Source organism: Dermacentor albipictus, chromosome 5, assembly GCF_038994185.2.
Source record: "Dermacentor albipictus isolate Rhodes 1998 colony chromosome 5, USDA_Dalb.pri_finalv2, whole genome shotgun sequence".
NCBI lineage: Eukaryota > Metazoa > Arthropoda > Arachnida > Ixodida > Ixodidae > Dermacentor > Dermacentor albipictus.
This window is the reverse complement of record NC_091825.1, coordinates 137,111,093-137,129,118: the sequence shown is the minus strand read 5'-3', so window position 1 is coordinate 137,129,118 and position 18,026 is coordinate 137,111,093. Positions and strand designations below refer to the sequence as shown.

The window sequence follows — 18,026 nt, the reverse complement described above, 5'->3', positions numbered from 1 at the left end:
ACCTTTGTGTAGGACCCCCCTCCCCGTTTCTCACCAAGTTCTTAGGTTATAGACACAATATGTCTCTTGTTTAGAGCACCAGTGATTCAATGTTTTGCTTCATGAAGCCTGTACCTTAAGCATTCACACACGATGTTGATCAAATGTATAATTACTAAAATGTTTCCCAGCTTGACATGTTATAATAAAGAACAATACCCAGAAAACAATGATATCAGTGTCGAACACATGGCACGAGGTGAGTAAAACATCAGATAATAGTAAGAAATAGGATATTGTATTGTTCAATATGTGCATTTTCACAATGGTAAAAACTGCCAGAGAATATACAAGAATGCATGTTAATGTAATAAACCCCAAATATGTTGTACGAAACGGAGCAACACAAATATACAACCAGCAACAAGATGGGTCCTGTGATGGCTTAACCAAGGGAATTGATAAGTGAAGCAATTTCTTCTAATTTCACCGCAACACTATTAATTGCAGGTGTCAGTTCATCAAGAATTTCTGATGTATAGTTTACTTTGTAGTTCTCAACAATTGACAGCGTACCTTTCACTGTGATTCTAGCAGATGATAAGAGCTGGTGTTTGCGAGCTTTGTCACTTAAACGTTTTGTTGCAGAAATGTAAATATCCAAAAGGTCCTTCGAACGTATTAGATGCTCTCTGCAAGCTGCCACTTCTTTCTCCCAATTTGACTTTTGATTATGACAGCGAAATGATTTCTGAAAGAATTGTAGCATTCGTTCTGTGTCTTCCACAGTTGTACCTGAATCTTCATTTGAAAGCTGATAGAGAGACCCGTATGAGTACCAAATGTCAGCATCGTTAGTGACACCAGACGTCACTCTGCCAAACAGCTCAAGCAGCTTGGACTTCAGGTGAGTTCCCGGCTTGCCATAGATGTCAGGAATTCCTTCAGCTACAACCTTAACCAAGAGTCTAGCCACTTTGCCATCAGAGTGCTTTCCCTTAATGTCGATCAGTCTGTGCCAAGAAGTGATGCACTCCTCGAAAGCTCCAACGTCCATGCACACTAGCAGGTAGTTTTCCCACACTCTCCAATTGTCGTAACTGCACTTAAGTGCCTCCTGTAGAACTTTCCAGGCTTTCTGCTTGTCTCCCATGTGGATATATGCACTGGCCATGTTGTTCCATGCTTCGAAGCTCTCAGGGTCCAAATTCACAACACGCTTATATGCCTTCACAGACAGAGCATAGTTCTCAACCTGCATGGCGGAGTAACCAAGGGCAAACCAAACGTTCATCTGTATTCCATTAAGTTCCAACGACTTTTCAAGATACGGAATGGCCTCTTGAAACTCCTTCTTGTTATAATAGAACAAGCCAAGCGAACGCTGAGCTCTTGCACTGGTATGGCCTGATATCTCCCAGGCCTTCGTGTAGTGCTCAGGGTCCTGCGTAGCGTCGCCCAGCAAACAGTACAGGTGTGCAGTTTCTTCTTCTTCGAGCAGCTTCCTGACAACATTTTCTGCTCTGTCACGGCGCCCTATCTTGGTGTAACAGTTTATAACATCCTCCCAAAGCTCGTATTTGATGAAAATGTCGAGTGCGCTCTTTGTGGCACCCAGTGCAAAGAAGAGGTTGCCCAGCTCCTTTTCAACTTCCCAGATGGATGGTATAGCTAGAGAGAAGAAGTGCTCTTGCCTGGCACCAGCACTAGGTTCAGGGGATTTAACAGCGTCGACAAGGCACTGCAGTTGAGTCATAGATCGCTCAACTCGGCGGCTATTTTTCCTTTCCAGTGTGCATCGCTGAAAGAGTGCACTGAACTGGACCGACCAAGAGCAAGGCACTGAGAGCACTCGCTCAATGTATGCCATGACTTTTTCATCTCTAAGAGCATCTGGTGCACTGATGCTCTTGCTCAGGATGCACACGGCTAGAAGCAAACAGCCTTCCTCTTGCGTCAGGCTAACATCTGCAGCTGTACTGGCACTAAACTTTATCTCATTCATGACGGTGTCGTCTTTAAGCGGTGCATTTTTCGGCAAATGATTCGCCCGTTCCAACGACGCAGTACCGACGTCACCGTCTTCTTTGTGCCGCACTTCGAGCAGCAATTGCGGGAGCTCATTTTCCTGATGGTAAGTCCTTTTGCCAAGCGCTCCGGTCAGCTGAAACTCGATATTTGAAACACTTTTCGCCACGTCCAAGTACGAACGGCTATTTTTCACTTCGAAGTAATGCACATAGGACAGCGCTGCTTCGATGCAAAACATCATTCTTAGCTTTCTCTGCTCGTCACCTTCATCGGGGTTAGGTAGATTCTTTTCAACCTTGGCGATTCGGTCGCAAATCTCGCTGTACAGTTCTTGTGATCGATCCAGCATAACTAACTGATGCATGTACGCGCACCTCCAAGCCCACCAGTCAGCGGACCAACAGCTGTGAAGCATTTCATTACAGCGCACAAGCAAGGCCTCGGCGATGATGAGAAAAGGGACTTGCTCTATCAGGTGGTATGGCGGCTCTCCGCATACTTCGAGAACTTTCAGACACGCGCGCTGGCACTCGTCGGATTCCGAGTTGGGGAAAATGTCATTAACAACTTCTACAGCTGGTCCCGTCCAGTTGCACTGGACAAACAGCTTCAAAGCAGCCACACCGACAAGGAGCACAGACAATTGCCGAATGTAGCGACCGCCGTCCACATAGTTCTTGCATTTCTCAATTATTTCACGTAAACAACTAGAGTAAGATGACACGCGCAGTAATATCTTCGTCCGATCGTCTGTGAACACACTCACGTAGTCGCCTCGGACAATGCAGTCTACGAGGAATCGCAAGAAATCGAACTCATCTTGATCAGAAAGACCACATGCGCCTTCAAGCACATTGCAAAATTCTCGTCCAAGAATGACAGTCCGCTCGATCTCTTCGAGAATTTCCATATCAGCACACTTACTCATGACGTAGTAAACACCATCAAAGTATCAATAACGCAAATTGTACACTAGAACGTTAAAGATTTTGAAATGTGCAGGCAACGTGATGTGCTTGAGCACATGGATACAGTGCTCTACACTGTAACATGGACTCGCATGACGCGTGTGACGGGAAGTCGGTCGAAAGATTGGCTAAAGATGGCTGCGTTTGTTTATCCCAATAAATTAAAACACAGCTCTCCTATTTATAAAATTATAAAAAATCACGTATATTTTCACAATGTAAATACGTGAGATCCTGATTGCATTCCCAGCACGGAGGAAGAAAACTTCCTCCGTGATTTCCAGCAACAACTCACGGTAAGAACGTATTAATCCCGGAGGCCATGCTTTTGTTTACAGACCACCGAAAGCTCTTATCAACGCCACATTTTAAAAGTTACATTTTTCTGTGTTTTTTCTTAACAAAATTAAATAAATTACAAATACCATTGCTTTTTTCTTGCTCAATTCTTGCGGCAAAATCAAATTTTATTATTTGTATTGTTCATCTCACTGTACTTGGGGCTTTTTGAGCGGCGTCTGCGCACAATGTTGCAGTCGTGCAGTGAAAAAAAAAAAAACATTACAGCGGCCGCATGGTAGGAAGCGCATGTGCGTTGAGAGCTGCAGTGAATTATCATGTATGTCTATGCATGTAAACAAATCCTGAAGCGTAAGTTGCGCCAGAACAACACCTCTCTGTGTTCCGGCAGACTGTACCCTCGCGCTTATTCGCGAGTACACAATTTCCCCGGCAAGATGGAATGGACTTGCGAATCGTAAGCGCGTTTGATCAGTCGCATTGCCCGATTGGTAAGCTTCACTCCACGTGTTCCTGGCCACCTGCTGTGGTACTGCGTAAATCTGACGCGCTAGCGTGATGGCAACTGTCAACAGAAAAGCCGAGAAGCGAATCGGTTTGAGTTCTAAGAAGATGAAGCGCATGGAATCCAAGAAGAGGAAGATTGAAGCCTTCTTGCAGTTGTGCGAGGACAAGTCATCGGTCAGCCCAGAATCGGCCACTGCAACTAAGAAGCGTCAAAACTCGGACAAAACTTGGGCGCACGAAAAAACGTCTGTTTCAGAGAGAAAGACAGCGGACATTTCAGACGCGGCCAAGACAATCGGCGAGGAATTGGTGCAGCTTCGAGCCCGGAAGCGTCCCTTTCCTAGTGCGTGGAAACAAATGCCCAAGTTTTTTCTGACCGATGATGGCACCGAAGCTGCCTGGGCGTGGCCAGAAACCGATGCCAGTGCCGACAACGACGACTCCGAGGACGTCGTGGAGGACAAGGCCGTTCTTTACCTTCAAGATATCCAGGCCCTGCTCCTTGTAGCCTTAATGGGCCAGAAGACCCCAATCTTGACGCGTTGGTGCCGGTACCTACGAAACGAAAAAACCAGCCACATTGTCGTAATCACTGTGAGCGGACTCTCGGCGAAGGACCTTAGTGCGAGTGCCGAACAGTTCCCGAAGCTCAGGAACATATTTCCCGACGGCGGAGTCCGTGTCGTTCCCTCTGCGCGTTACGGCGCCACAACCGAATCTGAACTTACGCAAGTGCCAATCAGTCTCACCAGCGGCATGAAACTGCGGTGCTTCTTTGGCTCACTGGAGGCCGCCGAGTCTGCTGGTGCGGTCTACAGGTGTTACGGAGCGTTTGTGCCCATCGAGAAGCCTGACGATAAAGAAACCAGTGGGAAAAACGAAGAACCGGAGCCGTCCGACAAACCAAGCGTTCCAAAGACCAACGATGTGACGGCTGCTGATCCGCCAGTACTGAACCAGACGGTGGCAATGAAAAGTAGTAAGACACAGCCGCTTGACAGTAAGCTGCCAGAAAGGCTTCCGGCAAAAGAAGTGCCAACTGAAGATGAAGACATTGCCACTTTTGAGGTGCCCCGTACATTTTTTCTGTTGAGCCCAGTTCAGATGCTGACTGAAGGCTATCCACTGATCAGAGCAAACAACACACGAGACTATGTCTACACAAAGTCAAGCTACACACCAGTAAATCATAAGTAAGTATGGCGAGTTGATGGGCTGCAGTTCTGTTAAGCTGTGCACTGCTGCTGCAGCCATGCAGAATGCCAGTGTGGAACTACATTGCTGCCGTATTGTTGTTGCTGTATTAGGTTCTCACACATGTGTGGGGCTCTGATGTTTTTCTTTGCGTGTGTGTGTCTAGCACCAGAATTTTTGTGTAGTTATAGGAACATTTTCTTGCACTTTTGTAATTTCAAGTACCCATCGAATGAAGGCATTCTTACTAAACTACAAAAGCGTTCACTTCTCAGCTGTTGCCAGCCAGCAGTGTAAGGTAACTGATATTCACACAGTTTAAGACATCAATCGAAAAGAATTTAAAGTGTATTATTGACTATGCTGTTCTTTATGTAGAAGCGGTAAAGGAAATAACCCGTGATAGACTATGTGACTGTGTATGCATGGCAGCAACTATGCAATAGGTGATGCACCGTGCATGCTTGCCTTGGGAAGTGCTGAACTCCCCATCAATAAGGACTTACATGTGTACTGCAGATGGTTCCGATCAAATCAGCAGAATTGCACACTTCTGCCTTTCGGGAAGTGTAGCCCTTTCTCCCTAGGAGCATCAACAATGAAACACCTAAGGTCTGCAAGGAAGCGTGACCAGAATGCAGTCTTGTCTAACGTTATTGAAAGGCACCATGTTCCCTGCATGTAAGAAATGTGTAGTCATGTTTGTCAAACTGAGACACCGCAGCAAGAAGACTGTGGAGATATCAGATTATTTTAAATGAAAGTGCAATAAATCGGGCAATACTGAATTGGCTGTGACATAGATGTTTAAAGGACGGCACATACAGGAGGCTGAACATAATTAGAAATTAGAACAAATTGGGAAAACTAACAATACTACATTTTTGGCCTCATGAAAACAAAAGCCAGCCATAGTTTCATGAAAGTGAGCAGTGATGTTAAGCTCCGAAGCCTTTATACCAAAAGCATTTACCCATGCTGCTAGCTACAAATGGATGAGAAGAAAGGGTGTTAACTGAGGGGCCCGGTTTGTATTTGTTATCATAAGAAGCCAACAAACACTGACACCAAGAACAACATGGGGGAAATTACTTGTGCTGAATAAATGAAATAGGGAAACAATAAATAATAGAAATGAATGTGGATGAAAGAACAACTTGCTGCAGGTTGGAAACGATCCCACAACCTTCGGATTTCGTGTGCGATGCTCTACCATTTGAGCTACCTTGGTGCCATTTTCCCACCCACTTTTTTTGGGTAATATGTTTTGTAGTAGAACCCTCGGAGTGTTAGCCAGCGCCACCACTCAGGGACCTTGGTGGCGGATGTGGCACATCGTTTCTGCCACAGGCGTCACGAGAACATGATCTTTTTGAGTGAAGGCAACCAACTGGTCAATAAACCCACACATGCTACCTGAAAGCATCAATATTGCCGGATGCGAGACCCTCATTATGTATTGAACGAGAAGAAAGGGAATTAACTGAGGGGCTCGATTCTTATTAGTAATATCATAAGAAGCCAACAAACACTGACACCAAGGACAACATAGGGGAAATTACTTGTGCCTAATAAATGAAATAAATGCTAAATTCATGGAAATGAAAGTGGATGGAAAAACAACTTGCCGCAGGTGGGGAACTTTCATTTCCATTAATTTATCATTTCTTTATTTCATTTATTAAGCACAAGTAATTTCCCCTTTGTTGTCCTTGATGTCAGTGTTTGTTGGCTTCTTATGATATAGCTACAAATGGGTGATCTAAATTTCATTGTGCCACCGCTTCCTCAAAATATGCTGGTAGTAAGTCCTTGGCAGATTGACTGGCAACTATGACCGAAAAGGCTGAGTTCTGTATTTGTTCTTTACTTCCTTTGGCTGGCCCGGTGACAAATCAGCATAAACCTTTCAATGAATGTGTGCAGAATTTTGGTAGTGTGTGGATTGTGAGCAGGGCTGTACCAAGGAATTATTTTCGGGAACGGTTTTGCAGAAACAATGGTGGCCATTTCAAAAAATTTCTTTTGCTTACTTTCACATGTGAATCAGGCACATTGCTGACATACGATAGTATAAACATATAATGAGTATATTGACGTGTACATACAATATAATTGCATATGTAATTGCACTGAACAGTATATCTCGCTGGCAATAAATTCAAGAGGTGTGGTTACAAGCCTGATGAGGATAAAGGACTTTAAAAAAGAAAAGGAATGTTTTACAGCAAGGTCTCTGAAACTGGAGATGAGGGGGGGGTGCAGTAGGGTGAGTGCTCCCTCTCTCCAGCCTTGAAGGTTGGCCCCACTCTAACTATGCAAGCCTGGGTTTTGCAATAACAAGTTAAAGTATGCAGGGCAAAATGAATCCTGGTTGCTGCACACACACACACAAAATAGATTTCTGGGGCCCCTGAGCTGCTGAAAAGGTTCACCCGCTCCAAAGTTTGCCTTTATCACAAGATAACCACTGAACTCGCTGCTCTAGCATGTCTATGATCTACATCTGCCGTTTCCCACCTTTCTCTTTGCAGCTCCCGCTTGTTCGGATTAGATTGTGAGATGTGCTTGACAACAGCCAGGGTCAACGAGCTCACCCGTGTCACCATGGTGGACGAAGAGGAAAATGTGCTGCTTGACGAACTGGTCAAACCTCGCAACCGCATAATTAACTACCTCACACAGTTCAGTGGCATAACAAAAGAAATGCTGGATCCAGTGTGGACACGCATTGAAGATGTCCAGAAAGCAATATCCGACCTTTTGCCCAGCGATGCCATCCTCGTGGGACAATCGCTGAACTGTGACTTGCACGCGCTACATTTGATACATCCATATGTGATTGACTCCAGTGTCATCTACAACGTAACGGGAAACCGGCGAATCAAGACGAAGCTCAAGACACTGACAAGCACTTTTCTTGGCGAGGAAATTCAAACGGGCAGCGACGGCCACTGTTCCGCAGAGGACGCCATCGCAAGTCTTCGCCTTGTCAAGCATAGGCTCAAACAGGGCCTCTTTTATGGGGATGCCGTTCTTAAAGAAATGCAAAAGAAAATCATGGACAGGGCATTTGAAATATACAATTGTAAAAAACAGTTCAATGTCTTTGTCTATGATGAGGATCAAATGGGATTTGGAGGTGCCGGCAAGGAAAAGGAAGAATATGAGCCTATCGGAGTTTATGTCTATGATGAGGCAGAGTTGGAGTCCACCACAGTAGCCAAAACTCCCACCAAGCCGCAAGAATCGCCGAGCAAGCAAAAAGAATTAACGGTGTGGGCTAAATGTCGGAAACAGCTCCAAACCGATTTCCGGGGCGCTGTGAGCAACCTGTTTTACTACCTTAATAAAAGGGAGAACAGGAGGTTAGTGCATCTTGTTGGCAAGAAGGAAGTCCTTGGCAACTACCCCAAGTTTGTGCTCAAAACCACTCCTCACACTGAAGTGGACAGCAACAAAGAAGTCGCACGAAGCGTGAGGTCTCTTATGGAAACAAACCAGATCGTCATGGCTGGGCTTCAAGCACAGGACAGCAATGGACAAGTTACCAGGGAAAAGGCCGCAGAAGTGGACAAACTTTTAAGAAAGATCTATCGCAGTTGCAGGAAGGCATGTCTGTTTGTTGTGTTCTTAGAAGGCTCAGTGGACGTGGACACTCAAGTGACTCAACACGGACTGTGTTTTGTGAAGGTCAAGGAAGCTGAAAAGAGACCTCTAAAAGAAGACTGTAGTGTCGAGGATTGATGGACCTCCTAAGGAATGATGCATAGGTGATATTAAGCAATTTTGCTTCAATTGCTCTTATTGATTCTGAGGATATTAAACGTGTTCAAAATGGTTAAAAAAAATTCAGTGTCATTCAACTCTGTGAAGGTGGGTGACCAGTGAAGCTGATTAGCGCAAGACATAAAGGTGACCCAGAATATTCAACAAAGGCATGAACATATTTATTGTCGTAATCTGTGGTCATCGTGACGATATAGATTGGCACACACATTTACGTATCACCTCTGTTGCTAAATGTGTCCGTCACGTAAGACAATGAATGGCTCATACCCCCTTAAGCAATCGCTCATACCACCGTAAACACAGCCTTCCCATTAGAACGACAGATGAGAAGTGAAATTCTATACTGGAATAACGGGCGGCAACAAAGCCAGCTGTGCAAAATGACAACGCTCCAGCCATTGCTGATGATGATAGTTTTTTTAACAACGGAGCCAGCTGTAGAAGAAGACAACGAAGACGTGAGCAGTGGCACTAGTGTGTTTGTGTGGTTGGCGCAGATAATTTTTTTACAGTCCTTTCTAAAAAGGTTGTACAACACATTTTTTCAAAAACATCTGTTCTTACCCTTGTGCCTGGGACCTCTTTGTATCCCAGCTGTGACAAGGGTAGTTCAAGGGCGCGTTACTGGTCCCAGAGCACACAGGGGTATGTGCGATAGAGCTTGCACCCCTTTTTCACTATCACAAGGATCGGCCCACATGATGATTTCTTTTTGCCAACATCTCGGTCTTTTTTTTTTCCAGATCCTAGCCATAGACAGCTTCACTGTAAGAAGCCCAAATGTGTGTATGTGTCAATAGACACTTAAGAGAAGCTGTAAATCAGTTGATACTGATAAAACTTTCTTTTAATGCTCTAGCTTAATTAATTTTGCGGTAATAGGTTAATTATTAAAAAAGAAAAAATATTTAAAGTTCCATTTTAAAAATAATTTTGCATAGACACCTCATCGCTGGTATGCCAGCCCAGTTAAAAAAAGACATTGAGTTCAGTTGGATTTTTCAGTGGGAACCGACTGGTTCCAATTGGACACCATTGGAGGCCCACGTTCCAATTGGGCATCATGAGAAGTCCAGTTGTTTCCAGTTGGACAGTGCTGAAGCTTGGTATGCCAATTGGTCACAAATGGACCCAATCGAAAGTTGATGAGTAATCTCGCAAAACCTCGGAGTAGTTGATAACAACACTAGCCCAATTATAATGTTAGCTTTAAAGTAAAAGATCCTTGTATTTTGGTGTGATCAATGGCGAAAAGCATTCAGCTTTCTGTCAAGTTAAATATTTATCTTGAAATTTTACCAATTTCTCATGAACCACTGGCACTGCTTGGTCAACCAAATTTTGCTCACATATACAGCACCTGACGTGCATCTCTCATACATCGAAGTGGTGAGTGTTGGGTATGTCAATGAAGAGAATTGCCGTAGTGTGTTCATGTATGAGTATGCTTCTCGAAAGTATATCTGTCACATCAAGGTTAGGGCCTATCTAGGCTTTTTTTTTTTTCCTTCAGTTTTCATGTTGGTCCAAAGTCTCATTCAGAGACCAAGTGGGTTCACTTGTGTTCAAAAAAGCAATTGGTCCAATTGGACACGTTGGATTTTTCCACTGGGTGTCCCAAAACACAATTGGAAATATCCAATTCACCCGCCATGGTTGCTCAGTGGCTATGGTGTTGGGCTGCTGAACACGAGGTCGCGGTATCGAATCCCGGCCACGGTGGCCGCATTTCGATGGGGGTGAAATGCGAAAACACCCGTGTACTTAGATTTAGGTGCACGTTAAAGAACCCCAGGTGGTCGAAACTTCCGGAGTCCTCCACTACGACGTGCCTCAAAATCAGAAAGTGGTTTTGGCACGTAAAACACCATCATTTTTTTTTAAATATCCAATTAGTTCCAAATGGAAATTTCCAACTGGTTTAAGCCATTTTTTCTTTTTGACTGAAGCACAATGGTCATAAATTTCAAAAGTTCTATTGTTTCTTTTTGCTTTTGTTTTTCATATTTTTGCTATTGTGTCTCAGTAAAGGCTCTTGAAACTTGCGAAGTTCAGTAGTTGGCTCTTTTAGGATGCAGTATAGCCCTTCTTTACCAATAAAAGATTAATGAAGCCTGAGCAGATGCCATCCATGACATGGCGAGCTCCTGTATTGAAGGTGTCGTTGCCAGAGCTGTATTTTATCTTTTGTCTTGTCTGACTTATCAAGCCTTTTCTTTTGGTGAGGGTGGCTCTTTTGGTATTGTAGAAGTTAAATTTACTTAACAGCTAAATTTTTTTTAATGTGCCATTAAAAGTGCAAGAAAAGCTTTTGCCAAAAATAAGTTACGCAGCTCCATTTCATCCCTACACATTTCAGTAAATAGTTCTCTTGCATATGGAACCGGAACCTAGAGGAAGAGACTAAGTATTGTACTTGGCACCACTGACATTGTCACGTTATAACCTAGAGCAAAACTTTCTGCCATCATCTAGCAGTAAGGCTAGGAATTATGATGTTGCTTATCAAAAAGCTAACAAGAGCACTGAATCCATTTATTCCAGCTGTGCTCACGAGTGACAGCCGCAGCGATTGCAGAATGAAACATGCCAGTGTATCATGATGTCTTGATCTGCCTACCTCCGTGGTACCGAAACTGGTTCCTAGAAATAAGTGGTATCGTAAATTGTTCAGGGCACTCTGACACTTGACAGTATTTTAATCAGGCTTAGAGGGTTTGGGCCCCTATATATCACAGGAAGTTGGAAATGTCATGTCAGTAGTCTTTTAATTGTGCTGAGGCATACAACAGCCAAGAAGAATGCACAAATGCCAAATAGCCTGGCTGACTTCTCTGTGTAAAGACATGGCATCACTCACAGTGCGTAGAACAAAAAGCTCTCCTAGCAGCGTAAAAAGTTCTAATAAGACACTACAGCACCCGAGCAAGGCAAAATGCAGGCTTGAAAAAGGCTCGACATATATGCCAAGGACAAAGGAAAGGGAGAATCCAAAGTATTGATTTTTATTTTTGGGACGATCTGTTGGAAGGCAGAATTGAATAAAATAAAATCTTATGTAACTTAACTGTGCAGCAACTGTAACTGAATTGTCCACCTTGCATCAGGCCAGCCTTTCTTAAGCTCTAAAGTCTGATTGCCCACATTCCAGGGCACAGCCAAAGCAAGCGTTGAACTTCTGGCACTGCCACAGGAGCTGAGCACTTGGGGGCATGTTCCCTGGTCGATTTTTGTCAATCCCCAAGCCCAGGTGACTAACTGTACACTTAGTGCTGCATTCTTAACCTGTGACTAAATGGCACTTTGAGCACCCAATGCAAGGAAAAATGAGAAGCACGTGACCGTCTGTCACAATAAGGATTTATATCTCAAGCAACATCACTTCAATATCCTCAGACTTAAAAGCCAGCTTTGATAAGGCATTTTTAAATTTTTCAAACAACTCTTCCTTCATTGTGGCAGTTTCCTGTTCCTACATTTTCCTGGCTCTCATATTGTTCAAAGCTCATAAAAAGCATATCAAAGGATCTGTAGTGTCTGCAGGCCTACCACAACTATTTGTCCAAGATAATTTTGCTCACTTGGTACTTCCAGTTTATATTTGCCAACTGCTATCTCTGCTCTTTGCCTGATTGCTGACCATCATTTAGTTTTCTTCAGATTACCAACAAGCCTCAGAAAATCAACGGTTCAAAACAGACATGGACAATGAAGACACACACCGACATTTGAATACATATGGCACCCATCCCATTGCGTCTGTTTTGCATCAAGGCTATGCCATCATCAGCAGCAGCCCACTTTATGTCCACTGCAGGATACAGGCCTATCCCAGCCACCTCCAACTTCTGTCTTGTGTTGGCAGAGTCCACCTGATGCCTGGAAATTTCCTAATTTCATTGCACCATCTAGTTCTTCGACGTCCTCGACTATGCTTCCCTTTGCTTGGCACCCGTTCTGGAGCTCTATTAGACCAATTGTAGTGAAGCAGACATGCCCCTGCATCTGTGCCGACTTAAGAGGAAGACGAAGAACCGTGCGAGGAACTGTGCTACAGACAGCTCTTGCAGTGCCTCCCTATACCTAGCGTTCCAGCAATGTTGTCAATGACAATAAACTTCATCACATCTGGTGGAGGTTGCTGCGATGATGCGACGAGGTTTATTGTCATTGACAATGTTGCTGGAACGCTAGGTATAGGAAGGCACTGCAAGGGCTTTTTATAGAACGAGGCTCACTCGCGATCATGGCATGGTCCTTCATCTTCCTCTTCGATCGGCACATACACAGGGGTGCATCTGCTTCATTACACAACAGTTATCTGTTCAGCACATTGCAAGGCGTGCTGAACCCCGTTTCTTCCTCTTAATCTGAACTAGAATATCAGCTAGTCCTGTTTTTTCTCTAATCCAAACCACTGTCTTCCTGTCTCTTAATGCTGCATCTAGAATTTTTTATTCCATCACTTTTTAAGCAGCCTTCGCTTCTTCTTAAGCATCTTTGTTAACCTCCACATTTCTGCCACTTATGTTAGTACCAGTAGAATGCAATGATTGTACTAGGATAGCAGTTGGCTGCTGGACATGTCTTGGTTATGCCTCCAACACATCTTTATTCCCCTGTAGATTTCCTTCTCAGAATCCGGGTTTCGTGTGACTAACTGGCCTACATATATGTGCTCATGTACAGATTCTAGAAATTATCTATCACAACTTATTGCTCCCTTGCCAGGCACCACTTTAGTTTTCTGCACACCAATCTTCAAACCCACTCTTAGACAATGTTGGTTAAGGACATAAATAATTTGTTGCAAGTCATTGCATCATTCAAGCCTATGTTATATTTGCCTAATCAGGTGCAGGCTTCCTACTTAATGACCAAGACAGTGTCATCTGTAAACCACAGATGAATATTTAGTTGATTTCTACCACCTAATTCTTCCCAACCTAAGATTCTGAACACTTCCTGCAAATGTGCTCTGCACAATGTCATTCATGCTGTGTCACTAGTCTTACTAAAGGGATAGAGAGAGATGAAAAGGAAAGGCAGGGAGATAGTAGATATTAATGCAACTAACATTTCAAACCATAATGTAGGCTACGCTCTGTAGCATTTAATTACTTTCAAGTCACTCTGTGCTACAGGTCAGCAGAGGCATATTTTGCCCAAGTAATAGCAGGGGTGTTCAAACAGCCTAATTTTTAAGACAAATATATGGAAGAAATGACATTTGAATATTCCAAATTTCAAAAAAAAATATACTGTGAAATAAAGTTGTGTAGAGTCTGTTTGGCAGCAAAAGGTCTGTTTACATCATTTGATACACTAATACCATTAACTGCATGTCAATTCAACTGAGAAGCTTGCAAACAAGAAACAAAGGATTTAGGTATGATCATATATGGTGCACAATGACGACAACAATAAAAAAAAAGGAACGGCACCTATTCCAGATGCATGTAGTAGAGTTTAGTGCTCATTGAAGGAGGTAAGAGCATTACTACAGCACCCTACATCATTTTGAAGTAAACTAAATGTGGCTAAATTGGACAAATAATAAATCGCTCTGCCTAAATGGAGGCAATACAATTGTAGGTAGCCCAAGGCGAGACGTGCTTATTCAACAGCTGATAAATGTGCTTAAGTGACCTCGTCTATGTATTTTGTCAGGGAAGGGATCACCTTCCCAGCAACCATGGTCATCCGGCATCAGAATCATTGCGACAAGTATCCGTTTGCACCAGTCTTTCTCCTCATAGACTGCAAGAATTGTCATTGTCGTTTATAGTATTCGAAAGGAACAAATATTCGGAGAGCAAATTCTCAAACCGAATAAAAGTTAGCAAAGACTATTGAATTTGTATTTGAAGTTTCAAATAATGATTACTGACACAGCACTAAATATTAGACAAGGTCACCATACTAAAACAGAAAGCATATCAATTTTTGTTGATGCCTCATGTGAAGTCCATTGCAGAGTTTGAACATGTCAAATGCTATGTACTCTATAGGGCCCATTTAGAGCGAGACCACACAAAAGTGGTCTCATACTTGCTTTCTAGCATCTGCACAGTCTGCATAAACTCTCAGCCAGGAAAATAAGCCATATTTACTAGGGTTGCTAGTGGCTTTGTATACATGCAAAGCGATATGGTGCCTGATGTGTTCTTGGATAGCCGCAAGAATTGCTGGACAAATTAAGCCGACAGTGATGAACATTATTTACATTAGCTTAAATACCTTACTTGTGTTTCTTTAACTGAATGCTGCATCACAAGTTTTGAAATGCATGGTATGGTGTCTGTGCTGCAGCTTATTTACTGTGAGTTTTCTAATATTTGTGTAGACATGAAAGTTATATCTGAAGAATACACTTCGCCAAACTATTATAATGGTAGCTCCAAGGATGAGTAAAGCTTTTCTACAATATTTAGGCACAAATAGCAAATTTATTTTTATACATTTCTGCTTTATAGTACAATGGTAATACCATAACGAACAGCCACAGTTAGGACATCAGAAGAACACACCACAGTTTAAGTGGCAAGGTTCTAGTCGGACTTGATGGTAACAATGCTCAGGCTATACGCACACTTCAGTACACATCAGCAATTCCCATTGCCTGTACAGAACACCACTTGACAGCTTCCTACAGCGCAGTAGCTCAATGACTACCGCTTTTTCTTCATCTCTGCCTTTTTCTTTCTCAAGTCCTTTTTCATGCGTGGATCAACAACTTTAAACCGGCCCTTAACTCCAGGTGGCCGCCTCACTTTGCGCCCTGTTGCTTTCTTGGCTACCAAGTACGTCACTTTGTCATTCTCTTTCTTGCCAAGGACCTTCTTGTAAATCTGCCGTATCTGCTGTGCTTTTTCTGCATCTGTCATGTCTAGCTTCTCTGTGATAGTTTCAGCTCTCTTGCGAGCCTTCTCAAGCTTTCGGGCAGCACGCAATTTCTTGCGAGCTTTAGCCTCTGCAACTTTTTTGATGGGTCGTGCATTGACAGCTTTCAATTGTGCTTTGTACTCTGCAACCATCTCAGCAGTCTCTGGCATCATCTTTTTGCTATGCTTCTGTTCTTCCTCCACAAACCACTTTGGCAGATTGTCATCGTTGAAAGCATACCTGTTAAACCCGGCATCTATGATGTCACGTTTTGCTTTCTGGGACCTAATCATCATTGTGCCGATAGCCAAACCCTCTGGATCCAGCTTTACTCTTTTTTGTTTCTTTTTTGGTGGCTCACTGCTAGTTTTTATTGTGCTTTTCTTCTTCTTTGAGCCACCAGTTGAAGTGGTCCCACTTTTGTCTGTTGCGTCTACCTCTACAGCATCTGCAAATGTGACTTTTTGGGATTTTTTTTCCAATTTACTGACTTTTTGCTTGCCCGCTGATGCCTTTGAAGGTGTTGCTGTACTTTTTTCCTTTCCTTCAGACATCATCTCCAACTCTAGCAGTTCCTTCTCGTCATCAATGTCTGCAAATGCTTCTTTTTCAAACCACAATTTTCCCATTTCCTTGCGCTTGTTTTTAAGGCTACCATAAGCCACATCAACAAGCAAGGGATTCTCATCATCCTCGGGTACGTTATCTTCTTCTTCATCGTGATTTGCATCTTCTTCAGCATCACTCTCAAACACCAATTCCTCATGCTCGTCATCATCAGAATCATCATCTTCACCATTTTCTTCCCCCTCCTCAGCATACCAATCTTCATTCATGACATTCTTCTTGTAAGAAACAAGCTTTCTCCGATGATCCAATTCCTCTTCGTCATCTTCAAGTGGTTGCACAGGGTCAAGTGTTCCAACGTCAACTTCGTCTACATTTGACAACTGTTTTTCATTCTTGATAGCCTTCAGTTTGAATAGATCCAAATCTTCTTCCACAATAGCTTGATCATTCTTCAGGACCATTTGCAAGTTCATGCGCTCTCTAAGCTTATTCCTCTGTTTGAGTACTTTCTTCTTTTTCTTCTTTAACTCCCTGGCTTGTTCAGCTGTTACTTCCTCCGCGTGTTTGAGCAGCTGAAGCTCCTCATCATCAGTTTCTTCTTCGACTTCTTCCATTCCTGCTTCTTCAGTTTCTTCACCTTCTTTCTTTCCCTTCTCTTCGAGCCATGCCTTCAGCTTCTTTCTCCACGTCAACAAGTTTTTTATGTCTCCGCGGCCCAAAACCTTGATGTCCTTGCAACACTCCTTGATTTCTTGTGTTGTGAGTGGGTGCGCCAGCACCTCATCATTATCTATCACCACTTCACTGCACTGACCCAACACTTCTAGGTGGTTTTCACACTTTATAAAGTCCATCACAGGCACCGTGTGGTATAGAGTGTAATCATTTTCGGGGTACCCCTCAGCTTTCGGCTTCTGCTTCTCGGGATGCGCCGGGTTCAGCTTGGCTACTTCTCCGGTGTCGACATCGCTGAAAAGGTGAGCCGGGTCCAGGAACCTCGGGTCGATCTTGTCGGGTGCAATGTACGACTGGCACACAACGAATATCTCTGCAGATTCGTGACGCGACGCCTGCGGCTTGGTTGCAGAAATCTTCTTGAAGAGCTTCTTGAGCACCCACATCAAGGCCTGATAGTCCTTGGAACGGAACACCTTGGTAATGAACCAGCCTCCCTTGTTGAGGAACTCTGTGGCCAGCTTGACGGCGTGCAGAGTTAGGACATTCTGGCCGTAGGCGTCGTGGTCCCAGCTCTTACCTACGTTCGGCGCACCGTCGTTGAGAACGATGTCGGCCTTCCAGGTCTTCAGTTCCTTCTTTAGCTTCGTGCGGCAGCTACCCGTCGTAATGTCATCCTGGATGGCGATGACGTTCGGAATTGGTCTTATTGGCACCAGGTCGACACCGATAATGACGCTGGACACTGGCATATACTTCTGAGCAACTTGAAGCCATCCTCCAGGCGCTGCGCACAGATCGATCAACACGCGGGACCTCTGCAGGAAGTCGAACTTGCGGTTTAGTTGAATAAGCTTGAACGCTGCTCTGGACCGGAAGCCTGTCTCTTTGGCCAAATGGTAAAACTTGTCCTTGCGCTGCTTTCCTGTCTTTGTTTTCTTACCCATCTTGTAGTTCACACGTTACCCGACGCTTATCCACGTGCGCGAAGACGACACAACTTCTTGTCTCGTTTAGTGTCTTTTTTGTAGACTTGTGTCGGATATGTCAATCTAGTTTTGTAACTTATTGTTGTTCTGTTGTTTCTTGCTCAGATACATTTTCTTTAGGTTACATTTATTTTTA

The 18,026-nt window shown here is 43.7% G+C and overlaps 3 protein-coding genes across 3 annotated transcripts; 1 reads left to right on the top strand and 2 right to left on the bottom strand.

The window, feature by feature from the left end:
- Window positions 1-255: 255 nt before the first annotated feature.
- Window positions 256-3,071, bottom strand: LOC135909280 (tetratricopeptide repeat protein 27). Its single transcript, XM_065441191.1, has one exon. The coding sequence runs from the start codon at window positions 2,936-2,938 to the stop codon at window positions 425-427; it is 2,514 nt and encodes an 837-aa protein (XP_065297263.1). The 5' UTR covers window positions 2,939-3,071; the 3' UTR covers window positions 256-424.
- A 456-nt stretch (window positions 3,072-3,527) lies between these two features.
- Window positions 3,528-8,830, top strand: Rexo5 (RNA exonuclease 5). Its single transcript, XM_065441189.1, has 2 exons — window positions 3,528-4,978; window positions 7,514-8,830. Exons 1-2 carry the CDS (start codon window positions 3,837-3,839, stop codon window positions 8,724-8,726), a joined length of 2,355 nt encoding a protein of 784 aa, XP_065297261.1. The 5' UTR covers window positions 3,528-3,836; the 3' UTR covers window positions 8,727-8,830.
- Window positions 8,831-15,200: 6,370 nt separating this feature from the next.
- On the bottom strand, window positions 15,201-17,931 carry LOC135909276 (pre-rRNA 2'-O-ribose RNA methyltransferase FTSJ3). The gene has a single exon (XM_065441185.1). The coding sequence runs from the start codon at window positions 17,846-17,848 to the stop codon at window positions 15,443-15,445; it is 2,406 nt and encodes an 801-aa protein (XP_065297257.1). The 5' UTR covers window positions 17,849-17,931; the 3' UTR covers window positions 15,201-15,442.
- Window positions 17,932-18,026: the final 95 nt, after the last annotated feature.